Source organism: Oncorhynchus kisutch, unplaced genomic scaffold (assembly GCF_002021735.2).
Source record: "Oncorhynchus kisutch isolate 150728-3 unplaced genomic scaffold, Okis_V2 Okis02a-Okis13b_hom, whole genome shotgun sequence".
NCBI classification, from domain to species: Eukaryota; Metazoa; Chordata; class Actinopteri; order Salmoniformes; family Salmonidae; genus Oncorhynchus; species Oncorhynchus kisutch.
Window position 1 is genome coordinate 11,081,081 of NW_022261979.1, and position 27,504 is coordinate 11,108,584.

Consider the following 27,504-nt stretch of genomic DNA (forward strand, 5'->3'; position numbering starts at 1 on the left):
AGTTATTTTTCTGAAGCTGCCCAGGGACTCCACCAATGGAGTGCCAGGACAGAAAAGAGCTTGGACTCAGCTGAGCGGGAACAGGACAGAAAAGAGCTTGGACTCAGCTGAGCGGGAACAGGACAGAAAAGAGCTTGAACTCAGCTGAGCGGGAACAGGACAGAAAGGAGCTTGGACTCAGCTGAGCGGGAACAGGGGTTGGCCGGGAGTACCAAGAGACCAGAGACGATAGAATGAACCGGGGTTGGCCGGGGAGTACCAAGAGACCAGAGACAATAGAATGAACCGGGGTTGGCCAGGGGAGTACCAAGAGACCAGAGACAATAGAATGAACCGGGGTTGGCCAGGGGAGTACCAAGAGACCAGAGACAGTAGAATGAACCGGGGTTGGCCGGGGAGTACCAAGAGACCAGAGACGGTAGAATGAACCGGGGTTGGCCGGGGAGTACCAAGAGACCAGAGACGATAGAATGAACCGGGGTTGGCCAGGGAGTACCAAGAGACCAGAGACGGTAGAATGAACCGGGATTGGCCGGGGAGTACCAAGAGACCAGAGACTGTAGAATGAACCGGGGTTGGCCAGGGAGTACCAAGAGACCAGAGACGATAGAATGAACCGGGGTTGGCCGGGGAGTACCAAGAGACCAGAGACGGTAGAATGAACCGGGGTTGGCCGGGAGTACCAAGAGACCAGAGACGATAGAATGAACCGGGGTTGGCCGGGGAGTACCAAGAGACCAGAGACGGTAGAATGAACCGGGGTTGGCCGGGAGTACCAAGAGACCAGAGACGATAGAATGAACCGGGGTTGACCAGGAGTACCAAGAGACCAGAGACGATAGAATGAACCGGGGTTGGCCGGGAGTACCAAGAGACAAGAGGAGGTAGAATGAACCGGGGTTGACCAGGAGTACCAAGAGACCAGAGACGATAGAATGAACCAGGGTTGGCCGTACCAAGAGACCAGAGACGGTAGAAAACGGAGTGCTGGAAGTTAGGGCTCTGTACCCCTTTCCCCCGTGCCACCGGCTGGGAACTTAAGGAGCTTACCCATAAACCCCCCTTGGGGGAAGTGATTATCCACAGAACCCGATCCACTACATCAAATCAATGAATCCAACGAAGCATGAGCATCTCTCGTTGGTTATTATCTATTTGCTCTGACTTCCAATCATCTGTGGAATAACAAATGAAAAGAAGAGAAGAGTCCTTAGCAGGTTGTTAATCACCACATGTGAGAACAGCAGACTAAGCAGATTCCACACCAGAGGCCTTTGCTCTGAACCAGGGGGGGGGGGATCCGCAATAGGGGCAATAGTAATACCACTCTCCATTTCCTCAGGTCATGTATTGTAGGAGCTAGTCCTTGGTGGTAATGAGATACATTCTAATTGATATGTATGGGACTGTGTTGACGTTTCTTTTGTCTCTCTCTGTGTCTCTCTGTCTCTCTCTCTCTCTGTCTCTCTCTCTGTCTCTCTCTGCCTCTCTGTCTCTCTCTGTCTCTCTCTGTCTCTCTGTGTCTCTCTGTCTCTCTCTCTCTCTGTCTCTCTCTGTCTCTTTCTCTCTCTCTGTCTCTCTCTGTCTCTCTCTCTCTCTGTCTCTCTCTGTCTCTCTCTGTCTCTCTCTCTCTCTGTCTCTCTCTGTCTCTCTCTGTCTCTGTCTCTCTCTGTCTCTCTCTGTCTCTCTCTCTCTCTGTCTCTCTCTGTCTCTCTCTCTCTGTCTCTTTCTCTCTCTCTGTCTCTCTCTGTCTCTCTCTCTCTCTGTCTCTCTCTGTCTCTCTCTGTCTCTCTCTCTCTCTCTCTCTCTCTGTCTCTCTCTGTCTCTCTCTGTCTCTCTCTGTCTCTCTCTGTCTCTCTCTGTCTCTCTCTGTCTCTCTCTCTGTCTCTCTCTCTCTGTCTCTCTCTCTCTGTCTCTCTCTCTCTGTCTCTCTCTGTCTCTCTCCTGTCTCTCTCTCTCTGTCTCTCTCTGTCTCTCTCTTCTCTCTCTCTCTCTCTCTGTCTCTCTCTGTCTCTCTCTGTCTCTCTCTCTCTCTGTCTCTCTCTGTCTCCTCTCTTGTCTCTGTCTCTCTCTGTCTCTCTTCTCTCTCTCTCTGTCTCTCTCTGTCTCTCTCTGTCTCTCTCTCTCTCTCTCTCTCTCTCTCTCTCTGTCTCTCTCTGTCTCTCTCTGTCTCTCTCTCTCTCTGTCTCTCTCTGTCTCTCTCTGTCTCTGTCTCTCTCTGTCTTCTCTCTCTCTGTCTCTCTCTGTCTCTCTCTCTCTGTCTCTCTCTGTCTCTCTCTCTCTCTCTCTCTGTCTCTCTCTGTCTCTCTGTCTCTCTCTCTCTGTCTCTCTCTGTCTCTCTCTCTCTGTTCTCTCTCTCTCTGTCTCTCTCTGTCTCTCTCTCTCTCTCTCTGTCTCTCTCTCTCTCTCTGTCTCTCTCTGTCTCTCTCTGTCTCTCTCTGTCTCTCTCTGTCTCTCTCTCTGTTCTTGTGACAATGAGGATGTTTGACAATACATCACTTGCTAGTTAAGTGCATTTAGATAAAGATCGAGGAAAATTGAAAGACAAAGTTGTTTAATTATAATGTTTTGTTTTTAGTTTTTTAGCTTGATGTGATTTTAATCGATTTGATATTTTGTTCAAATCTCTCAATTTGTCTTCACGTAACTACAGTTTTTTGATGAGACATAGGAGATGTCTATCGTCCCAGATTTAACGGCAGTAAATAAAATCATCATCGTGTTTTTCTCGACAGATATTCAAATTCACTACCTTCTAAAAGTGTGTTGCATCTAAAAATCATGCTAATAGGATCTAATTAACAAATGCAAAAGGAGAAAAGCTGAGATGTTCAGCGAGGCAGAAGAGGAGCTCCACGGGAGAGCTGGAACATGTCGGCTCACTCACCCCCCCCCACGCTGGGCACCAAATGTGATGGTCCGCTCCTGCTGCTGCTCTGCATAGGATACTGGACTCTACCATTAATAGAAAGATGGGGGGAAGAGGGTTACTAGAGGTGTTCACCTTCTGGCATCCGTACCTCCCCTCTCCAAACTGTCCCAATGGTACATTTGACTGGGGAGGGGGGGGGGTTAGGTGCTGTTATTCACATTCCAATAACTGTATGTAAAACTGTACACCCCTGAGTCAATCTGAATTCCACTATTTGCTGAGCATCAGATGGTAGGTCTACCCACTGCCAAATCAGGTTGACAGTTCTAGAAGCAAATCAGAGCTGTGGAGAAAGATGGAACTCACCATTCCACCAATCACAGCCTCTCCCCCTCGCTCCTGCCATTATGACATCATGAGGAGCGTTGGAGCGTGGTGTTCCTGGCATGGCACAGGGGGACCGGACCTTCTGCTCTCCACAGGGTGGGATTGGCCTCACCCTCGGCAGCGGTGGCCCGGGTCACAAGCTCTTTCTTCCTGCCTGGGCGCGGCGGGGGCAGGGGGGGGGACGGTGGCAGGCAGGATGGCAAGGTGTCAGAAACAACCCTTTAGACGTGTCAAAAAGAAAACACAGGGGAAGCTGCTCATCAAGCGTGACGGTCGAGATCCTCTCCCTTCCAAGACTGTCCGCTCTGCATTCAGGAACAGTACTGTTACCCTGTTACATCATGTTGTCTTGGGTCTCTTTTTATGTGGTGTGGTGTTGTCTCTCTTGTCGTGATGTGTGTTTTGTCCCATATATACAGTGGGGCAAAAAAGTATTTAGTCAGCCACCAATTGGGCAAGTTCTCCCACTTAAAAAGATGAGAGAGGCCTGTAATTTTCATCATAGGTACACTTCAACTATGACAGACAAAATGAGAAAAAAAATCCAGAAAATCACATTGTAGGATTTTTAATGAATTTATTTGCAAATTATGGTGGAAAATAAGTATTTGGTAATTGGCCCCTCTGTCTCCTCCTGTCCCCGTCTGCCTTCCTGTTTCCACCTGTCCCCTTCCGTCCCCTCCTGTCTCCTCCTGTCCCTGTTTGCCCCTCTGTCCCCTTCTGTCCCCTCCTGTCCCTTTCTGTCCCCTCCTGTCCCTGTCTGTCCCCTTCCGTCCCCTCCTGTCCCCTTCTGTCCCCTCCTGTCCCCTCCTGTCCCTGTCTGTCCCCTTCTGTCCCTGTCTGTCCCCTTCCGTCCCCTCCTGTCCCTGTCTGTCCCCTTCTGTCCCCTCCTGTCCCCTCCTGTCCCTGTCTGCCCTCCTGTTTCCACCTGTCCCCTTCCGTCCCCTCCTGTCCCTGTCTGTCCCCGTCTGTCTCCTCTTGTCCTTGTCTGCCCCTCTGTCTCCTCCTGTACCCGTCTGTCCCCGTCTGTCTCCTCTTGTCCTTGTCTGCCCCTCTGTCCCCTCCTGTACCCGTCTGCCCCTCTGTCTCCTCCTGTACCCGTCTGTCCCCGTCTGTCTCCTCTTGTCCTTGTCTGCCCCTCTGTCCGCTCCTGTCCTTGTCTGCCCCTCTGTCTCCTCCTGTACCCGTCTGTCCCTCCGTCTCCTCCTGTCCCCGTCTATCCTCCTGTCTCGTCTATCCTCCTGTCTCCTCCTGTCCCTATCTGCCCCTCTGTCTCCTCCTGTCCCAGTCTGTCCCTCTGTCCCCTCCTGTCCCCGTCTATCCCCCTGTCACCTCTCTCTGTCGTTTTCTCTCGCTACAAGAGGTGTTGAGGGGGCACGAGGTGTTGAAGGGGTCTAAGCTATGAGAGGGAGGAGAGCCCACCTCTTCACACCTGTGGCTGGCAGCAGAAAGAGTCAATGAGTCACTGAGAACAGCCAATACTCCCACGTCTTGAACACACACACACATGCACACACACACACACACACACACACACACACACACATGCACACACACACATGCACACACACACACACACCGTTGCCAACCAACACTTGTTAATCCGTTTGTGAGCGTGCTTCTGTGCATATATCCTGATGTTTGTATTCTACTGTCTGTGTGAAGACAGTGATCAAGTATGTCTTTCATGTCTTCGCTTGAGAACCAAACCCACAAAAACTACATAACCCATCACAACCTGGCCCACACCAGGGGAAGCCAAACCACATGTCTGGCGGCAGGCCCAGGGTTTCTCTCTCTCTCTCATACACTCACACACATGCACACACACACACACACACACACACACACACACACACACATCCACACACGCACGCATTCACAAACCCACACACACACACTCACACACATTTTGCAGTACAATCCATCTCTATAGAGAACAACAAATCAAATCAAAGTTTATTTGTCACGTGCGCCGAATACAACTGGTGTAGGTAGTTCACCTTACAGTGAAATGCTTACTAACAAGCCCCTAACCAATAGTGCAAAAAACATGTATTAGGTTTAGAATTCTTATAAAAATACAATTAAAATCATATAATCGTTTATTTTAATTTTTTATTTTTTAAATCTTAGAGCATTTTGAAGTACAAGGATTACAGATGGCGTTCTGACTCCAAACATCTACATCCTGGTCTGAGAAGACAGTGATGCAACATCCTGGTCTGAGAAGACAGTGATGCAACATCCTGGTCTGAGAAGACAGTGATGCAACATCCTGGTCTGAGAAGACAGTGATGCAACATCCTGGTCTGAGAAGACAGTGATGCAACATCCTGGTCTGAGAAGACAGTGATGCAACATCCTGGTCTGAGAAGACAGTGATGCAACATCCTGGTCTGAGAAGACAGTGATGCAACATCCTGGTCTGAGAAGACAGTGATGCAACATCCTGGTCTGAGAAGACAGTGATGCAACATCCTGGTCTGAGAAGACAGTGATTCAACATCCTGGTCTGAGAAGACAGTGATGCAACATACTGGTCTGAGAAGACAGTGATGCAACATCCTGGTCTGAGAAGACAGTGATGCAACATCCTGGTCTGAGAAGACAGTGATGCAACATCCTGGTCTGAGAAGACAGTGATGCAACATCCTGGTCTGAGAAGACAGTGATGCAACATCCTGGTCTGAGAAGACAAGGATGCAACATCCTGGTCTGAGAAAACAGTGATGCAACATCCTGGTCTGAGAAGACAGTGATGCAACATCCTGGTCTGAGAAGAAAGTGATGCAACATCCTGGTCTGAGAAGACAGTGATGCAACATCCTGGTCTGAGAAGACAGTGATGCAACATCCTGGTCTGAGAAGACAGTGATGCAACATCCTGGTCTGAGAAGAAAGTGATGCAAAATCCTGGTCTGAGAAGACAGTGATGCAACATCCTGGTCTGAGAAGATAGTGATGCAACATCCTGGTCTGAGAAGACAGTGATGCAACATCCTGGTCTGAGAAGATAGTGATGCAACATCCTGGTCTGAGAAGACAGTGATGCAACATCCTGGTCTGAGAAGACAGTGATGCAACATCCTGGTCTGAGAAGACAGTGATGCAACATCCTGGTCTGAGAAGACAGTGATGCAACATCAGGAGTCCGTTCTACTGAGGAGGGATTGGATCAGGAGTCCGTTCTACTGAGGAGGGATTGGAGCAGGAGTCCCTTCTACTGAGGAGGGATTGGAGCAGGAGTCCCTTCTACTGAGGAGGGATTGGAGCAGGAGTTTGAGCTGGGTGTCATGTGGGATGTGAGCGTGCGCTCGCCTCGTCTGTGTTCCTGAGAGAAAGACGGAGATGAAGAGACGTCGGAGAGAAGTAAAAGCCTTATCCAGGCTGTATCACAACCGGCCGTGATTGGGAGTCCCATAGGGGCGGAGAACAATTGGCCCAGCGTCATCCGGGGTAGACCGAGGTAGGCCGAGGTAGACCGGGTAGGCCGAGGTAGGATGAGGTAGGCCGAGGTAGGCTGAGTTAGACCGGGGTAGGCCGTCACTGTAAATAAGACTTGCCTAGTAGCCTAGTGGGCGGCAGGTAGCCTAGTGGTTAGTGGTTAGAGACAGGTAGCCTAGTGGTTAGAGCAGGTAGCCTAGTGGTTAGAGACAGGAAGCCTAATGGTTATAGGCAGGCAGCCTAGTGGTTAGAGGCAGGTAGCCTAGTGGTTAGAGACAGGTAGCCTAGTGGTTAGAGACAGGTAGCCTAGTGGTTAGAGACAGGTAGCCTAGTGGTTAGAGGCAGGTAGCCTAGTGGTTAGAGACAGGTAGCCTAGTGGTTAGAGCAGGCAGCCTAGTGGTTAGAGACAGGTAGCCTAGTGGTTAGAGACAGGTAGCCTAGTGGTTAGAGACAGGTAGCCTAGTGGGCGGTGGTAGCCTAGTGGTTAGAGACAGGTAGCCTAGTGGTTAGAGCAGGTAGCCTAGTGGTTAGAGACAGGTAGCCTAGTGGTTAGAGCAGGTAGCCTAGTGGTTAGAGACAGGTAGCCTAGTGGTTAGAGCGGGTAGCCTAGTGGTTAGAGACAGGTAGCCTAGTGGTTAGAGCAGGTAGCCTAGTGGTTAGAGACAGGTAGCCTAGTGGTTAGAGCAAGTAGCCTAGTGGTTAGAGACAGGTAGCCTAGTGGTTAGAGCAGGTAGCCTAGTGGTTAGAGCAGGTGGCCTAGTGGTTAGAGACAGGTAGCCTAGTGGTTATAGCAGGTAGCCTAGTGGTTAGAGGCAGGTAGCCTAGTGGTTAGAGACAGGTAGCCTAGTGGTTAGAGACAGGTAGCCTAGTGGTTAGAGCAGGCAGCCTAGTGGTTAGAGACAGGTAGCCTAGTGGTTAGAGCAGGTAGCCTAGTGGTTAGAGGCAGGCAGCCTAGTGGTTAGAGACAGGTAGCCTAGTGGTTACAGACAGGAAGTCTAGTGGTTAGAGGCAGGTAGCCTAGTGGTTAGAGCAGGTAGCCTAGTGGTTAGAGGCAGGTAGACTAGTGGTTAGAGACAGGTAGCCTAGTGGTTAGAGGCAGGTAGCCTAGTGGTTAGAGCAGGTAGCCTAGTGGTTAGAGGCAGGTAGCCTAGTGGTTTTAGGCAGGTAGCCTAGTGGTATGAGGCAGGTAGCCTAGTGGTTGGAGGCAGGTAGCCTAGTGGTTAGAGCAGGTAGCCTAGTGGTTAGAGTAGGTAGCCTAGTGGGCGGCAGGCAGCCTAGTGGTTAGAGACAGGAAGCCTAGTGGTTAGAGGCAGGTAGCCTAGTGGTTAGAGGCAGGTAGCCTAGTGGTTAGAGACAGGAAGCCTAGTGGTTAGAGACAGGTAGCCTAGTGGTTAGAGACAGGTAGCCTAGTGGTTAGAGACAGGTAGCCTAGTGGTTAATGGTTAGAGACAGGTAGCCTAGTGGTTAGAGCAGGCAGCCTAGTGGTTAGAGACAGGTAGCCTAGTGGTTAGAGGCAGGTAGCCTAGTGGTTAGAGACAGGAAGCCTAGTGGTTAGAGACAGGTAGCCTAGTGGTTAGAGACAGGTAGCCTAGTGGGCGGCAGGCAGCCTAGTGGTTAGAGACAGGTAGCCTAGTGGTTAGAGCAGGCAGCCTAGTGGTTAGAGACAGGTAGCCTAGTGGTTAGAGGCAGGCAGCCTAGTGGTTAGAGAAGGTAGCCTAGTGGTTAGAGACAGGTAGCCTAGTGGTTAGAGACAGGTAGCCTAGTGGTTAGAGACAGGTAGACTAGTGGTTAGAGACAGGTAGCCTAGTGGTTAGAGCAGGTAGCCTAGTGGTTAGAGACAGGTAGCCTAGTGGTTAGAGACAGGTAGCCTAGTGGTTAGAGACAGGTAGCCTAGTGGTTAGAGACAGGTAGCCTAGTGGTTAGAGGCAGGTAGCCTAGTGGTTAGAGACAGGTAGCCTAGTGGTTAGAGACAGGTAGCCTAGTGGTTAGAGACAGGGAGCCTAGTGGTTAGAGGCAGATAGCCTGGTGGTTAGAGACAGGTAGCCTAGTGGTTAGAGACAGGTAGCCTAGTGGTTAGAGACAGGAAGCCTAGTGGTTAGAGACAGGTAGCCTAGTGGTTAGAGCAGGTAGCCTAGTGGTTAGAGCAGGTAGACTAGTGGTTAGAGCAGGTAGCCTAGTGGTTAGAGACAGGTAGCCTAGTGGTTAGAGCAGGTAGCCTAGTGGTTAGAGGCAGGTAGCCTAGTGGTTAGAGACAGGAAGCCTAGTGGTTAGAGGCAGGTAGCCTAGTGGTTAGAGCAGGTAGCCTAGTGGTTAGAGTAGGTAGCCTAGTGGGGGGCAGGCAGCCTAGTGGTTAGAGACAGGAAGCCTAGTGGTTAGAGGCAGGTAGCCTAGTGGTTAGAGGCAGGTAGCCTAGTGGATAGAGACAGGAAGCCTAGTGGTTAGAGACAGGTAGCCTAGTGGTTAGAGACAGGTAGCCTAGTGGTTAGAGACAGGTAGCCTAGTGGTTAATGGTTAGAGACTGGTAGCCTAGTGGTTAGAGCAGGCAGCCTAGTGGTTAGAGACAGGTAGCCTAGTGGTTAGAGGCAGGTAGCCTAGTGGTTAGAGACAGGAAGCCTAGTGGTTAGAGACAGGTAGCCTAGTGGTTAGAGACAGGTAGCCTAGTGGGCGGCAGGCAGCCTAGTGGTTAGAGACAGGTAGCCTAGTGGTTAGAGCAGGCAGCCTAGTGGTTAGAGACAGGTAGCCTAGTGGTTAGAGGCAGGCAGCCTAGTGGTTAGAGCAGGTAGCCTAGTGGTTAGAGCAGGTAGCCTAGTGGTTAGAGACAGGTAGCCTAGTGGTTAGAGACAGGTAGCCTAGTGGTTAGAGACAGGTAGCCTAGTGGTTAGAGACATGTAGCCTAGTGGTTAGAGGCAGGTAGCCTAGTGGTTAGAGACAGGTAGCCTAGTGGTTAGAGACAGGTAGCCTAGTGGTTAGAGACAGGGAGCCTAGTGGTTAGAGGCAGATAGCCTGGTGGTTAGAGACAGGTAGCCTAGTGGTTAGAGACAGGTAGCCTAGTGGTTAGAGACAGGAAGCCTAGTGGTTAGAGACAGGTAGCCTAGTGGTTAGAGCAGGTAGCCTAGTGGTTAGAGCAGGTAGACTAGTGGTTAGAGCAGGTAGCCTAGTGGTTAGAGACAGGTAGCCTAGTGGTTAGAGCAGGTAGCCTAGTGGTTAGAGACAGGAAGCCTAGTGGTTAGAGACAGGTAGCCTAGTGGTTAGAGACAGGTAGCCTAGTGGTTAGAGGCAGGTAGCCTAGTGGTTAGAGCAGGTAGCCTAGTGGTTAGAGGCAGGTAGACTAGTGGTTAGAGACAGGTAGCCTAGTGGTTAGAGCAGGTAGCCTAGTGGTTAGAGGCAGGTAGCCTAGTGGTTTTAGGCAGGTAGCCTAGTGGTATGAGGCAGGTAGCCTAGTGGTTAGAGACAGGTAGCCTAGTGGTTAATGGTTAGAGACTGGTAGCCTAGTGGTTAGAGCAGGCAGCCTAGTGGTTAGAGAAGGTAGCCTAGTGGTTAGAGGCAGGTAGCCTAGTGGTTAGAGACAGGAAGCCTAGTGGTTAGAGACAGGAAGCCTAGTCGTTAGAGACAGGTAGCCTAGTGGGCGGCAGGCAGCCTAGTGGTTAGAGACAGGTAGCCTAGTGGTTAGAGCAGGCAGCCTAGTGGTTAGAGACAGGTAGCCTAGTGGTTAGAGGCAGGCAGCCTAGTGGTTAGAGCAGGTAGCCTAGTGGTTAGAGCAGGTAGCCTAGTGGTTAGAGACAGGTAGCCTAGTGGTTAGAGACAGGTAGCCTAGTGGTTAGAGACAGGTAGCCTAGTGGTTAGAGACAGGTAGCCTAGTGGTTAGAGGCAGGTAGTCTAGTGGTTAGAGACAGGTATCCTAGTGGTTAGAGACAGGTAGCCTAGTGGTTAGAGACAGGGAGCCTAGTGGTTAGAGGCAGATAGCCTGGTGGTTAGAGACAGGTAGCCTAGTGGTTAGAGACAGGTAGCCTAGTGGTTAGAGACAGGAAGCCTAGTGGTTAGAGACAGGTAGCCTAGTGGTTAGAGCAGGTAGCCTAGTGGTTAGAGCAGGTAGACTAGTGGTTAGAGCAGGTAGCCTAGTGGTTAGAGACAGGTAGCCTAGTGGTTAGAGCAGGTAGCCTAGTGGTTAGAGACAGGTAGCCTAGTGGTTAGAGACAGGTAGCCTAGTGGTTAGAGACAGGTAGCCTAGTGGTTAGAGGCAGGTAGCCCAGTGGTTAGAGACAGGAAGCCTAGTGGTTAGAGACAGGTAGCCTAGTGGTTAGAGACAGGTAGCCTAGTGGTTAGAGACAGGTAGCCTAGTGGTTAGAGCAGGTAGCCTAGTGGTTAGAGACAGGTAGCCTAGTGGTTAGAGACAGGTAGCCTAGTGGTTAGAGCAGGTAGCCTAGTGGTTAGAGACAGGTAGCCTAGTGGTTAGAGACAGGTAGCCTAGTGGTTAGAGGCAGGTAGCCCAGTGGTTAGAGACAGGAAGCCTAGTGGTTAGAGACAGGAAGCCTAGTGGTTAGAGACAGGTAGCCTAGTGGTTAGAGACAGGTAGCCTAGTGGTTAGAGACAGGTAGCCTAGTGGTTAGAGACAGGTAGCCTAGTGGTTAGAGGGTTGGACTAGTAACCAAAAAGTTGCAAGATCAAATCCCTGAGCTGACAAGGTAAAAAATCTGTCATTCTGCCACTGGCAGTTAACCCACTGTTCCCCGGTAGGCTGTCATTGTAAATAAGAATTTGTTCTTAACTGACTTGCCGAGTTAAATAAAGGTTAAATAAAGGTTAAATAAAGGTTAAATAAAGGTTAAATAAAGGTTAAATAAAGGTTAAATACAGGTTAAATAAAGGTTAAATAAATAACATTAAAATACTAATCACAGTCACAGAACAGGCAAAAGAAATGTCAGGCTATTCAGAGTCCGATCAAAACACACATTCCTCAGATGAATATACCTTGATAAACACCGTCCTGAAAATGGGACCTTTTTAACTGGTTTTAAATAGGTTTTTATTAAAACAGAATAAATTAAAAGATAGAGTCTCTCTGGAGTTGATTTGAAGTGGGACAGCTACAGTCATCTCTTCACCATCAGCCTGTCTTTCACATGTAAAAAGGCCCAGTGTCTCTGTGGAGTTGATTTGAGGTGGGACAGCTACAGTCATCTCTTCACCATCAGCCTGTCTTTCACATGTAAAAAGGCCCAGTGTCTCTGTGGAGTTGATTTGAGGTGGGACAGCTACAGTCATCTCTTCACCATCAGCCTGTCTTTCACATGTAAAAAGGCCCAGTCAGCAGCATCTGGGGGTTTGACTGTGGCCTTAAAGTTCATGTTGTGACAGGATGTTTTTTATAGGGTCTTTAAGCTGCTATCAGCTTAAAGACCCCCCAACAGATTCACAGATGACCCCCCCCCCACCCCCAACAGATCAACAGATGAGCCCCCCCCCCCCCCCCCCCAACCGATCAAAAGATGAATGATCATCGTCAACACACACCAACACAGTCATAAAGAGGTCACGACAACCCCTCTACCCCCTCAGGAGGCTGAAAAGAGACAGATGACCCCCCCGACAGATGACCCTCACCAACACAGTCGTAAAGAGATCACGACAACCCCTCTACCCCTCAGGAGGCTGAAAATACTTTTCATGGGCCTTTCATCCTCAAAACGTTATACAGCTGCACCGTTGAGAGCACTTGACTGGCTGCATCACCGCCTGGTATGGCTTGGCATCCGATGCCACAGAGGGTACAGTCGAGTACATCACTGGGGCTGAGCTCCCTGCCATTCAGGACCTCTATACCAGGCAGTGTCAGAGGAAGACTCCAGCCATCCAGGACCTCTATACCAGGCGGTTTCAGAGGAAGACTCCAGCCATCCAGGACCTCTATACCAGGCGGTGTCAGAGGAAGACTCCAGCCATCCAGAACCACTATACCAGGCGGTGTCAGAGGAAGGCCCTTAAAAATGATCAAAGACTCCAGCCACCCCAGTCATAGACTGTTCTCTCTGCTACCCCACAGCAAGTGGTACCGGAGCACCAAGTCTCCAACTAACAGGATCCTGAACAGCTTCTACCCCCCAAGCCATAAGACTGTTAAATAGTTAGTTAAATAGTTAACCAATAGCTACCCGGACTATCTGCATTGACCCTTTTGCACTAACAGATACAGTATCCTGCTGTTACTGACTATTATCTAGCCTTTACCCCTACCTACAGTATCCTGCTGTTACTGTCTATTATCTATCCTTTACCCTTACCTACAGTATCCTGCTGTTACTGTCTATTATCTATCCTTTACCCCTACCTACAGTATCCTGCTGTTACTGTCTATTATCTATCCTTTACCCCTACCTACAGTATACTGCTGTTACTGTCTATTATCTATCCTTTACCCCTACCTACAGTATCCTGCTGTTACTGTCTATTATCTATCCTTTACCCTTACCTACAGTATACTGCTGTTACTGACTATTATCTATCCTTTAACACTACCTACAGTATACTGCTGTTACTGTCTATTATCTATCCTTTACCCCTACCTACAGTATACTGCTGTTACTGTCTATTATCTATCCTTTACCCCTACCTACAGTATCCTGCTGTTACTGTCTATTATCTATCCTTTACCCCTACCTACAGTATACTGCTGTTACTGTCTATTATCTATCCTTTACCCCTACCTACAGTATCCTGCTGTTACTGTCTATTATCTATCCTTTACCCCTACCTACAGTATCCTGCTGTTACTGTCTATTATCTATCCTTTACCCTTACCTACAGTATACTGCTGTTACTGACTATTATCTATCCTTTAACACTACCTACAGTATACTGCTGTTACTGTCTATTATCTATCCTTTACCCCTACCTACAGTATACTGCTGTTACTGTCTATTATCTATACTTTTCCCCTACCTACAGTATACTGCTGTTACTGTCTATTATCTATCCTGTTGTCTAGGCAATTTAACCCTACCTATATGTACATATCTACCTCCATTACCTCATACCTCAGCATATCAACTCGGTACGAGTACCCCGTGTATATAGCCATGTTATTACCTCATACCCCAGCATATCAACTTGGTACGAGTACCCCGTGTATATAGCCATTATATTACCTCATACCTCAGCATATCAACTCGGTACGAGTACCCCGTGTATATAGCCATGTTATTACCTCATACCCCAGCATATCAACTCGGTACGAGTACCCTGTGTATATAGCCAAGTTATTACCTCATACCTCAGCATATCAACTCGGTACGAGTACCCCGTGTATATAGCCATGTTATTACCTCATACCTCAGCATATCAACTCGGTACGAGTACCCCGTGTATATAGCCATGTTATTACCTCATACATCAGCATATCAACTCGGTACGAGTACCCCGTGTATATAGCCATGTTATTACCTCATACCTCAGCATATCAACTCGGTACGAGTACCCCGTGTATATAGCCATGTTATTACCTCATACCTCAGCATATCAACTCGGTACGAGTACCCTGTGTATATAGCCATGTTATTACCTCATACCCCTGCATATCAACTCGGTACGAGTACCCCGTGTTTATAGCCAAGTTTTTACCTCATACCCCTGCATATCAACTCGGTACGGGTACCCCATGTATATAGCCATGTTATTACCTCATACCTCAGCATATCAACTCGGTACGAGTACCCTGTGTATATAGCCATGTTATTACCTCATACCTCAGCATATCAACTCGGTACGAGTACCCCGTGTATACAGCCATGTTATCCCTCAGCATATCAACTCCGTACGAGTACACCGTGTATATAGCCAAGTTATTACCTCATACCCCAGCATATCAACTCCGTACGAGTACTCCGTGTATATAGCCATGTTATTACCTCATACCTCAGCATATCAACTCGGTACGAGTACCCCGTGTATATAGCCATGTTATTACCTCATACCCCAGCATATCAACTCGGTACGAGTACCCTGTGTATATAGCCAAGTTATTACCTCATACCCCTGCATATCAACTCCGTACGAGTACCCCGTGTATATAGCCATGTTATTACCTCATACCTCAGCATATCAACTCGGTACAAGTACCCCGTGTATATAGCCATGTTATTACCTCATACCCCAGCATATCAACTCGGTACGAGTACCCCGTGTATATAGCCATGTTATTACCTCATACCTCAGCATATCAACTCAGTACGAGTACCCTGTGTATATAGCCATGTTATTACCTCATACCTCAGCATATCAACTCGGTACGATTACCCCGTGTATATAGCCATGTTATTACCTCATACCTCAGCATATCAACTCGGTACGAGTACCCTGTGTATATAGCCATGTTATTACCTCATACCTCAGCATATCAACTCGGTGCGAGTACCCCGTGTATACAGCCATGTTATCCCTCAGCATATCAACTCCGTACGAGTACACCGTGTATATAGCCATGTTATTACCTCATACCCCAGCATATCAACTCGGTACGAGTACCCCGTGTATATAGCCAAGTTATTACCTCATACCCCTGCATATCAACTCCGTACGAGTACCATGTGTATATAGCCAAGTTATTACCTCATACCCCTGCATATCAACTCCGTACGAGTACCCCGTGTATATAGCCATGTTATTACCTCATACCTCAGCATATCAACTCGGTACGAGTACCCCGTGTATATAGCCATGTTATTACCTCATACCCCAGCATATAAACTCGGTACGAGTACCCCGTGTATATAGCCATGTTATTACCTCATACCTCAGCATATCAACTCGGTACGAGTACCCTGTGTATATAGCCATGTTATTACCTCATACCTCAGCATATCAACTCGGTACGATTACCCCGTGTATATAGCCATGTTATTACCTCATACCTCAGCATGTCAACTCGGTACGAGTACCCTGTGTATATAGCCATGTTATTACCTCATACCTCAGCATATCAACTCGGTACGATTACCCCGTGTATATAGCCATGTTATTACCTCATACCTCAGCATATCAACTCGGTACGATTACCCCGTGTATATAGCCATGTTATTACCTCATACCTCAGCATATCAACTCGGTACGAGTACCCTGTGTATATAGCCATGTTATTACCTCATACCTCAGCATATCAACTCGGTGCGAGTACCCCGTGTATACAGCCATGTTATCCCTCAGCATATCAACTCCGTACGAGTACACCGTGTATATAGCCATGTTATTACCTCATACCCCAGCATATCAACTCGGTACGAGTACCCCGTGTATATAGCCAAGTTATTACCTCATACCCCTGCATATCAACTCCGTACGAGTACCATGTGTATATAGCCAAGTTATTACCTCATACCCCTGCATATCAACTCCGTACGAGTACCCCGTGTATATAGCCATGTTATTACCTCATACCTCAGCATATCAACTCGGTACGAGTACCCCGTGTATATAGCCATGTTATTACCTCATACCCCAGCATATCAACTCGGTACGAGTACCCCGTGTATATAGCCATGTTATTACCTCATACCTCAGCATATCAACTCGGTACGAGTACCCTGTGTATATAGCCATGTTATTACCTCATACCTCAGCATATCAACTCGGTACGATTACCCCGTGTATATAGCCATGTTATTACCTCATACCTCAGCATGTCAACTCGGTACGAGTACCCTGTGTATATAGCCATGTTATTACCTCATACCTCAGCATATCAACTCGGTACGAGTACCCCGTGTATACAGCCATGTTATCCCTCAGCATATCAACTCCGTACGAGTACACCGTGTATATAGCCAAGTTATTACCTCATACCCCAGCATATCAACTCGGTACGAGTACCCCGTGTATATAGCCAAGTTATTACCTCATACCCCTGCATATCAACTCCGTACGAGTACCCCGTGTATATAGCCATGTTATTACCTCATACCCCAGCATATCAACTCGGTACGAGTACCCCGTGTATATAGCCATGTTATTACCTCATACCTCAGCATATCAACTCGGTACGAGTACCCCGTGTATATAGCCAAGTTATTACCTCATACCCCTGCATATCAACTCCGTACGAGTACCCCGTGTATATAGCCATGTTATTACCTCATACCTCAGCATATCAACTCGGTACGAGTACCCCGTGTTTATAGCCATGTTATTACCTCATACCTCAGCATATCAACTCGGTACGAGTACCCCGTGTTTATAGCCATGTTATTACCTCATACCTCAGCATATCAACTCGGTACGAGTACCCCGTGTTTATAGCCATGTTATCGTTACTCAGTGTGAATGTATTCCTCGTGCTATTATTTTTCTGTTATTTCTCTTTTATCTCTGCATTGTTGGGAAAGGCCTGTAACTAAGCATTTCACTATTAGTCCACATATGTTGTTTACGAAAAACATGTGACAAATACAATTTAATTTGATTTATTCATCTTGATGGGATCCACTCACAGCATCATCAATCTGTTGGTCTTTGAACAGGAAAAGGCCATCAGAAAGTTCTAGAAATTCCTCCATTGGCAGCAGGGATCAACCATGTCCCTGATACTACCCTGTCTCCTAAAAGCATATTATACAGTTAACCTAAACCAAAAATATCTGTACCACTCATCTCATCATATACAATGGACCACTGGTTTATAAAATCAAATCTATTCTAATGTTATTTGGTCACATACACATGGTTAGCAGATGTTAATGCGAGTGTAGCGAAATGCTTGTTAAATAAATATATCAAGACATCTCAGGTTACACAGACCCACAAAGAATTCGAAAAACAAATCCAATTTTGATAAACTCTCATTATCTACTGGGTGAAATACCACAGTGTGACATCACAGCAGCCAGATTTGTGACCTGTTGCAACAAGAAAAGGGCAACCAGTGAAGAACAAACACCATTGTAAATACAACCCATATTCATGTTGATTTAATTTTCCCTTTTGTACTTTAACTATTTGCACATCCTTACAACACTGTATATATACATAATATGACATTTTAAATGTCTCTATTCCTTTGAAACTTTTGGGAGTGTAATGTTTAATTTGTAATTTTTACATGTTTATTTCACTTGTGTTATTATATATTTCACTTGCTTTGGCGATGTAAACATATGTTGCCCATGTCAATAAAGCCCATTGAATTGAGAGAGAGTGAGAGAGACATCACGTACCAAGTAGTTGATTGGTGTGTGATAATTAATTTCATCAGTAAACGTGTGTTTCAGTTCGATGTGACGTGGACGGACGTCAGTCCCGGTCATGTGCAGGTTTGTGCCTCTAAATACGCCTTATCAGTTGGCTAGGAGCATCCTGGCCGTTTCATTGCCACTACTATTAATGTGTTTTCCCGTTCTGCTCCGATGTTCTAGAATCTAGCACAACTACAATTAATCGTGAAATTGTACGACTATTTAGGGGGCCCCTATTGAGTATCACCGAGTGAAGCAATCGCTACAGCATACCCTGCGTTGTTGCTGGCAGCGTGTTTCTCGTGTTGAAGGCCTATAATTCTGTTTATATTCTGCTTGCCCAGTAGCTCTTGGGAATCGAAAGCTAAAATGAATAAGAGGCTGCTATGTGCGCAACTTCGACACAAGAGAGCGCTCCTAAACGGGGACGGTTGCAGCTGAACCGCAAGAAAGGATCCTATAGCCAGTAGACTATAGCGCATAAGCGCATACTTTAACCATCTCCTTCAAAACAAGGAGAAGATGCGTTGAAATGCTTACAAATTAACGATCGCTCTTATTTTTATTATTGTGATTGAAAACAAAAAAAATATATGTCGCGTATTTATTTATTTCCAAATTGCAGCCTATTTTCGTATTTAAAAAAAAATGTATTAGGTCTATTTATTAGCCTCATTTGAAAACGAAGTAGGCCAAACAAGGACCAGGATTGGTAAGTTTGTTCTATTCATTTGTATATAATATAAATTGACTAATCCTATTTAAACATCGGTACAGATTCATGCATTAACAATTCCTAAATATATATGTTACAAGATAAGTTACAGAAATTATATTTTAAGAATTTCATTTAAAAAAATATATATATATTCTGTCAGTGAAATCAGTGCACTATATTTGACCGACCGCTGCTGCTTCAATGCAGTCGGAGCTTTGTGTCACCAATATGTTTGTATCTGTAAAGCAGTTCCTACAGCGGGCTGTCGGTTCGGCGACACATCACAGGCTTCTTCAAACGGAAAGATAATTGACCGTTTCCACCTCTGTTCACAATAGGGCAGTCCGGTGGGACTGTAACGTAGACTCATCTCTCTGGAAATTCATGCAAATTCATCACTCTGAATTTATTGTGAACTCCGGATGTGAAAATATATATTAATTAAATTATCTTAAAATTGAAGGAAATATACTAAATTTTAGCCATAGTCTAAACAAACTATTTGGAAAATAATTTATGAAATTATCTAATAATTGTCTGAACAACCCGTTTAGGTTATTCTATAGACTAATAATTTTGTAGACAAAAAAAATACAATTAACAAAATGAAATAGAAAAAACCAATTGAAAACATTACAGGCCTACTTAATATATCAGGGAACATAACATTACAGGCCTACTTAATATATCAGGGAACATAACAAGTCAAACCTTTGTCGCCCAAACCTGATTCTGTAGCGCTACATGAGAAATACCGTGGAAAGCGTGAGCACAAATAATACTCGTGTCTGTTTCGATGAGGGTGACAACTTTCCATAGAGTGTTTTCACACCTTTATACAAACCCTCAGGTCTCGGCATTTCTGAAAACAAATCTCATACAATTTGTCATGTGGTTTACAAGAAAACGAATTGTTAAGTGAAAGGTATAAATGGCCATGCAATAATTTACCGTAGCTAATTCCTCTGTATAGGTCTAACAGACTAATTTTACTACACATATCGGTGCTATCAATTGAATTGCTACTCCGTAATTAAATAGTTCTAATTTTCTAGTTAGCATCTTGCTATTATAAATCAATATGACAGAGAAGAGAGCCTAAACAAACATTTAGATATACCGCGGGGTCCGGGGGAGGTAAAGGCCCTATGTGTCTTAGTGAAGGGTTCTATAATGACGTGATAATTGTCGATCATCCGCCGGTCAATGACCTGACGGGCTGTAGAGAGATAGTTCAATGAGCGTTGTCTGCCGGGAATACACAAATAACTAGCGATAGGTGGGGCACGGGAAACCTGGATGTACAGTTTTATTTAGGATGTTACGACAACAACAAAAAATACACAACATTTAACATTTACTACAAGAGGTTGAAATATATAAGTAGAAAAAATACTCTCACTTGACACCCTCCCCCCGTCCCGTCCCCCCCACCACCTTACTAACTCTGACCTTGCTCACAACTACTTTATTGAGGACAAATGTACTGACTACGACTGTGGTATGAGGTTGTCCCGTCTAGCTATCTGTAGATGAATGTACTGACTACGACTGTGATATGAAGTTGTCCCGTCTAGCTATCTGTAGATGAATGTACTGACTACGACTGTGGTATGAGGTTGTCCCGCCTAGCTATCTGTAGATGAATGTACTGACTACGACTGTGATATGAGGTTGTCCCGTCTAGCTATCTGTAGATGAATGTACTGACTACGACTGTTATATGAGGTTGTCCCATCTAGCTATCTGTAGATGAATGTACTGACTACGACTGTGATATGAAGTTGTCCCGTCTAGCTATCTGTAGATGAATGTACTGACTACGACTGTGGTATGAGGTTGTCCCGCCTAGCTATCTGTAGATGAATGTACTGACTACGACTGTGATATGAGGTTGTCCCGTCTAGCTATCTGTAGATGAATGTACTGACTACGACTGTTATATGAGGTTGTCCCACCTAGCTATCTGTAGATGAATGTACTGACTACGACTGTTATATGAGGTTGTCCCACCTAGCTATCTGTAGATGAATGTACTGACTACGACTGTGATATGAGGTTGTCCCGTCTAGCTATCTGTAGATGAATGTACTGACTACGACTGTTATATGAGGTTGTCCCATCTAGCTATCTGTAGATGAATACACTGAGTGTAAGTCACTCTGAATAAGACCGTCTGCTAAATGAATAAAATGGATAATAATAATAATAAGCTAAATATAGGCCAGGAGAAGTAGGCTACTCCTGTATTCTTTTTAAATGTACAGAGCAGAATAAAACTCACGCCTCTCTGATAGGTCCTTATCTGGGAGATGTAGTGTAGCTTAACGTTTCACTATCAGCCTTTACTGCGCAATAACATTTTGTATGAACTAAAACATTTAAACTGACTTTTTTTTTTAAAAATCAGTTAAATATCACACCCCCAAAAAAAGGGTAAATATATGTGGACTGAGCCATCTATCACGATCCATCCTAAAAGCCACACCCATGGCCTTCACAGCAAATTGGGAGTGTGAAACGGGAATCACGTAATCACCCGTGCAGGTTATCACAGGGGAGCAGCTCCGTCAGTTTACACAGTGGTAACTCAGTGCACACGGCCAGCCAGACGGAGGACTTCCCTGCCTCTTGATTTACAGTAGCCTATTGAAAGTATAGCTCTATAGCCTATGCGATTCTAATTGGGATATTTTGGATATACTTAAAATAGATATATATATATATATATTGTACTTTTATTTCTCCAAAGGATGCAGAACTTTTCAAGAAGATCCCTGGTTCCGGTGCGTCTCCAACCCTTCTGACAGAAGCCCCGGAGAAGAATTGGAAGAAGACCGTGGGACCGAATAACATTTAATCTTACCTGACAAAAAAATTACCATGCTCGGAGAGGGAGAGAGCAACACCTTTCCTTCCCCCAAGGACGCCCCCCGCCCGGAGGAGAGGAGAAAGTCCCCGGTGGTGGGTGCAGATGACCCGGCTATGGCCGGCAGCGCTAGCCGATACACCGACGGACTCGGGCCAGACCGCTATTATATCTCACCCCCATCCAAGCAAACTGGAGACATGGCGAGTCCATGTTCGTTATTCCCTTATTCTCAGTCCGGTACCGTTTACACGGGTTCCGGTGGATCCAGATATTCGACATCGCTTCACTTCAGCTCGGTGTTGCCTCCCACGGGATTCTCCTCCGCGGGGCGCAATCAGTTCGGCTCGGCCTACCAGTTAGGACAGGGTGGGTGTCTCTACCCTCCATACAGCACCGGCTCCGGGATCGGCTCGGTGCCCCTACCCTCGGGCACGGGGGTGAGGGCTCAGGTCTACCTCTGTAACCGGCCTCTCTGGCTCAGGTTCCACCGTCATCAGACCGAGATGATTATCACCAAACAGGGCAGGTGAGTGCGACGTGGCCAGCGGCTAAAGCTGCTTCGGTTCGGGCGGGTGCCGAGTGTGCTTTCATATTGTCGTGAAACTGTATTCTCTGAAACTTCTCTCATACTCCATTAAATACGGAAAAAGGCGCCTGAATACTGAAAAGGATGCCATCATCACATTGTATTTATATTTGATGTTGTGAAACTGTATTCTCTGAAACACCACCCACACATTCATTTGTTCTCAAATTCTCACCAGATCTGGCACATTTAAAAATACGCAAAACACACACACGCATTTGAATCCCTGTCTGTTTATCAGGCGGATGTTCCCGTTCCTGGGTTTCAACCTGATGGGTCTGAATCTCTCTGCTCATTACAACGTGTTTGTGGAGGTCATGCTCGCTGACCCCAACCACTGGAGGTTCCAAGGCGGGAAATGGATCACCTGCGGAAAGGCGGACAATAATATGCAGGGTATGATCCGATAAATTATAGGCAGTAGAAAGATTCTAAACGACTTCTAAAATAGTTGTTTTGATTACAGTAACCACAGCGATTATGAAACAATCTTTTTTTTTACATTTATTTTTAAATAAAACAATTTAAAAAACATTTTTCCTTCTTTAGGAAACAAAATGTACGTCCATCCTGAATCTCCCAACACGGGAGCACATTGGATGAGACAGGAGATCTCGTTCGGCAAACTGAAGCTCACCAACAACAAAGGAGGCAGTAACAACAACGCACAGGTGATGCTTTTCTTTATACCACCTGCACGCGGGGGTCATTTTAAGGACATATAAATAGATTCGAATAAGCCTGGGAATGTATTTGATTTGATTTGATATTGATTTATGTACGAAATATTTTCATCGTAAAAAAAAAATTTCTACTGTGGTTAATGTGTAACTTCCAGGCTCATTGTTTTAAATGCAAAGCAAAATAAACAAACATTTAGTTTATTGTTATTATTATGAAGATCATACATACATATAGATTTCTTTATTAAGTCAAATCCTGAAAACATTCGCATAAACTTGCATTGATGTCAGTGGTATGTGTCATTATTTATTTATTTGACCTTTATTTAACTAGGCAAGTCAGTTAAGAACTAATTCTTATTTTCAATGACGCCTAGGAACAGTGGGTTAACTGCCTGGTTCAGGGGCAGAACCACAGATATTTAGGTCTGTGATTGGATCTAGCACCCTTTCTGTTACTAGTCCAACGCTCTTACCGCTAGGCTACCTACCTGCTGCACCCGTACAGGATTTGGCCCACAAATAAGTCTCCTCCGTTGACTTTCTGTTCGGTTCCTCTGTGTACAGATGATAGTTCTTCAGTCTCTTCACAAGTATCAGCCGCGGCTACACATTGTAGAGGTGACAGAGGGGTTGGAGGACATGAGCAGTGACCCAAAGACCCAGACCTTCACCTTCCCTGAGAACCAGTTTATAGCCGTCACGGCCTATCAGAACACCGATGTAAGAATGCATCTTTCACTATCGTTCTCTCTCTCTGTCCTCTCCCTCTGCTCTCTCATTCTCGTTCTCTCTCGGTCCTCTCCCCTCGCTCTCTCTCTCTCTGTCCTCTCCCCATGCTCTCTCTCTGTCCTCTCCCCTTGCTCTCTCTCTCTCTCCCCGTGCTCTCTCTCTCTCTCCCCGTGCTCTCTCTCTCTGTCCTCTCCCCCTGCTCTCTCTCTCTCTCCCCGTGCTCTCTCTCTCTCTGTCCTCTCCCCCTGCTCTCTCTCTCTCCCTGTCTCTCTCTCTGTCCTCTCCCCATGCTCTCTCTCTGTCCTCTCCCCCTGCTCTCTCTCTCTGTCCTCTCCCCTGCTCTCTCTATCCTCTCCCCGTGCTCTCTCTCTCTCTGTCCTCTCCCCCTGCTCTCTCTATCCTCTCCCCCTGCTCTCTCTCTCTCCCCGTGCTCTCTCTCTCTCTGTCCTCTCCCCCTGCTCTCTCTCTCTCCCCGTGCTCTCTCTCTCTCTGTCCTCTCCCCATGCTCTCTCTCTCCCCGTGCTCTCTCTCTCTGTCCTCTCCCCCTGCTCTCTCTATCCTCTCCCCCTGCTCTCTCTCTCCCTGTCTCTCTCTCTGTCCTCTCCCCATGCTCTCTCTCTGTCCTCTCCCCCTGCTCTCTCTCTCTCTCCCCCCGTGCTCTCTCTATCCTCTCCCCCTGCTCTCTCTCTCTCTCCCCGTGCTCTCTCTCTCTCTCCCCCGTGCTCTCTCTCTCTCTCCCCCTGCTCTCTCTCTCTTTCCCCGTGCCCTCTCTCTCTGTCCTCTCCCCCTGCTCTCTCTATCCTCTCCCCCTGTTCTCTCTCTCCCTGTCTCTCTCTCTGTCCTCTCCCAATGCTCTCTCTCTGTCCTCTCCCCCTGCTCTCTCTCTCTCCCCGTGCTCTCTCTCTCTGTCCTCTCCCCCTGCTCTCTCTGTCCTCTCCCCCTGCTCTCTCTCTCTCTATCCTCTCCCCCTGCTCTCTCTCTCTCTCCCCCCGTGCTCTCTCTATCCTCTCCCCCTGCTCTCTCTCTCTCTCTCTCTCCCCGTGCTCTCTCTCTCTCTCCCCCCGTGCTCTCTCTCTCTCTCCCCCTGCTCACTCTCTCTCCCCGTGCTCTCTCTCTCCCCCTGCTCTCTCTCTCTCCCCGTGCTCTCTCTCTCTCTCCCCCAGCTCTCTCTCTCCCCATGCTCTCTCTCTCTCTCCCCCTGCTCTCTCTCTCTCCCCCTGCTCTCTCTCTCTCAACCCTTTATCTCATTATACCACCGTTTTCTAATTGCTACTCTCTGTTTCCATAGATCACACAACTGAAAATTGACCACAACCCGTTTGCAAAAGGATTCAGGGATAACTATGATTCGTGAGCATCTTTAATGTTTCCACCACATTTATTATTCACTTACAAATGACCGTAACACAAGTTTTTTTTGGGCGTAATGTCTTATCCCTGTCACATTTCCTTATATACCGAGTGTACAAAACATTAAGCACACCTTCCTAATATTGCGTTTGCAGCCCCCTTTGCCCGCACAACAGCCCCTCAATTCGTCAGGGCATAGACTCTACAAGGTGTGGAAAGCGCTCCACAGGGAGGCTGGCCCGTGTAGACTCCAATGCTTTGTCAAATTGGCTGGATGTCCTTTGTGTTGGTGGACCATTCTTGATACACACAGGAAACAGTTGAGTGTGAAAAACCCTGCAGCGACTGGCGTGGCTCTGGCACCTACTACCATAACGCATTCAAAGCCCCTTGAATCTTTTGTCTTGTCCATTCACCCTCTGAACGACACACGTACACAATCCATGTCTCAATTGTCTCAAGGCTTAAACATAATTATTTGACCTGTCTCCTCCCCTTCATCTACATTGATTGAAGTGGATTTAACAGGTGAAATCATTAAGTGATAATAGCTTTCACCTGGATTCACCTGGTCAGTCTGTGTCATGGATAGAGCAGGTGTCCTTAATGTTTTATACACTCAGTGTACATCTCTCTTCTCCTATGATATTCTAGGATGTACACAGCTCCAGAGGGTGACCGACTGACCCCCTCCCCCACCGGCTCCCACCAGATCGTCCCAGGTGCTCGCTATGCCATGCAACCTTTCTTCCAGGACCAGGTCATCAACAACCTGCCCCAGAACCGCTTCTACAACAGCGAGAGGACAGTACCCCAGACCAACAGTCTCTTTTCCCCTCAGCCAGAGGACAGCGCCTCCCAGAGGTGGTTTATCTCCATGCAACAGGGAGGAGCTGGCCCCAACAAACTGGATCTCAGTTCCTATGAAGGGGACTACTCTAGCAGCATGCTCCCTTACGGGATTAAATCCCTGCCTCTACAGAACTCCCACGCTCTCACCTACTACCCAGACTCTCCTTTCACTTCCATGGCAGCAGGATGGGGCTCTAGAGGATCTTACCAGAGAAAGGTGACCACGGGCCTGCCGTGGTCCCCTAGACCCAGCCCCACTGGGTTCCCAGAGGACCAGCTGTCTGTGCCTGACAAAGACAAGGCTCAGGGGGAAGAGATCAACGGCAGTAGTGTTGGTAACATAGCTTCAACGTGGACTGATACTCACTCTTCCACGCCGGGCCTGGAGAAAGCTGACTCTGGGGCCGTGGTGTGTAAAAGGAGACGTACGCCTCTGAGTGGACCCGGCACAGAGAACTCCCCCACTGTAAAGGGTGAGGGTCTGACTGCCACTGACACCTACAGCAAAGACTCATCCGTTTCTAAAAGTATGGCTTACTATTCCTTCTACACAGGCCCTTAATTATCTTGTCACCTTTAAAAAAATCTTTGATGCCAGGTTTTCCCTCCTTTTCTTATTGGTTGGAAGTTCCAAGTCTGTCGATATTCTTGCCAAACCAGTGCCACCGACACCAACCTTATTCACCAGGGTTTTTCACAGCATGTGATTGGACAGTGTAATTTTTTAAATAATAATCTATGATGGACCGTGGGAATGGTTCTTAAAGGGCCAGAGTATTCAATATAACCCAGTGGGTTGTGCTATAACGTATTGTATTGTCCTTCAATGTACCCAGTTGTGTGTTTGTACAAGATATGCCTTCACATTGAAGTTTTTGTTTTTTACAGACGTGACTCGTTTATTGAAGACTTGTGAATATGATGCTGTAAAATGTGAAGGGTCTTGTATCAAATAGACTGTAGATTGTTAAGAGTTTTTTTTGGTTGTTTTTTCTTAATAAAAATTTTAAAAAGCTTCAAAGTTTGTTATCCAACTATTGAATGAATAGGAGTCTTTGGTCCATCAGAGTAACGGACTAAGATAACAGCCTACATCAGGACTACACCATCGACTCTTATATCGACAACGCAATACAATCTCTATCTGTACCATTGATATATTATTTAACTAGACTAAGTCATTTAAGAACAAATGATTTACAATGGCGTTCTACCCGGGGAAGAGTGGGGTTTAACTGCCTTGTTCAGGGGGCAGAACAACAGACTAGGCTACCTGCTGCCATCAAGGTCCTGACATCCTGTCAGTTTGTTACTTTGGTTGCTACAGGCTCAGAAGTCCATATCCTCTCTTTTGGTCACAGATATATATATATATAATCTTTTTAATGAATTTATCTAATTAATATATATATATGTGTGTGTTTTATTGTCACACACCGGACTGGTGCAGTGAAATGTGTTGTTTTACAGGGTCAGTCATAGTAGTATGATAGGTGTTGTTTTACAGGGTCAGACATAGTAGTATGATAGGTGTTGTTTTACAGGGTCAGTCATAGTAGTATGATAGGTGTTGTTTTACAGGGTCAGTCATAGTAGTATGATAGGTGTTGTTGTACAGGGTCAGTCATAGTAGTATGATAGGTGTTGTTTTACAGGGTCAGTCATAGTAGTATGATAGGTGTTGTTTTACAGGGTCAGTCATAGTAGTATGATAGGTGTTGTTTTACAGGGTCAGTCATAGTAGTATGATAGGTGTTGTTTTACAGGGTCAGTCATAGTAGTATGA

General features: G+C 46.6%; 1 protein-coding gene across 1 annotated transcript; it reads left to right on the forward strand.

Moving 5' to 3' along the window:
* The first annotated feature begins 18,092 nt into the window (after positions 1-18,092).
* Positions 18,093-26,720, forward strand: LOC109882164 (eomesodermin). Its single transcript, XM_020474258.2, has 7 exons — positions 18,093-18,637; positions 21,396-22,041; positions 22,343-22,497; positions 22,651-22,772; positions 23,352-23,507; positions 24,805-24,866; positions 25,521-26,720. Exons 2-7 carry the CDS (start codon positions 21,527-21,529, stop codon positions 26,278-26,280), a joined length of 1,770 nt encoding a protein of 589 aa, XP_020329847.1. The 5' UTR covers positions 18,093-18,637; positions 21,396-21,526; the 3' UTR covers positions 26,281-26,720.
* The last annotated feature ends 784 nt before the right edge of the window (positions 26,721-27,504 follow it).

Coding starts and splice junctions, on each gene's coding strand:
- LOC109882164 (XM_020474258.2), top strand. CDS start 21,527: ATGCTCGGAGAGGGAGAGAGCAACACCTTTCCTTCCCCCAAGGACGCC. Junction 22,498..22,650: donor GGCGGACAATAATATGCAGG/GTATGATCCGAT, acceptor TTCCTTCTTTAG/GAAACAAAATGTACGTCCAT. Junction 23,508..24,804: donor CGGCCTATCAGAACACCGAT/GTAAGAATGCAT, acceptor CTGTTTCCATAG/ATCACACAACTGAAAATTGA.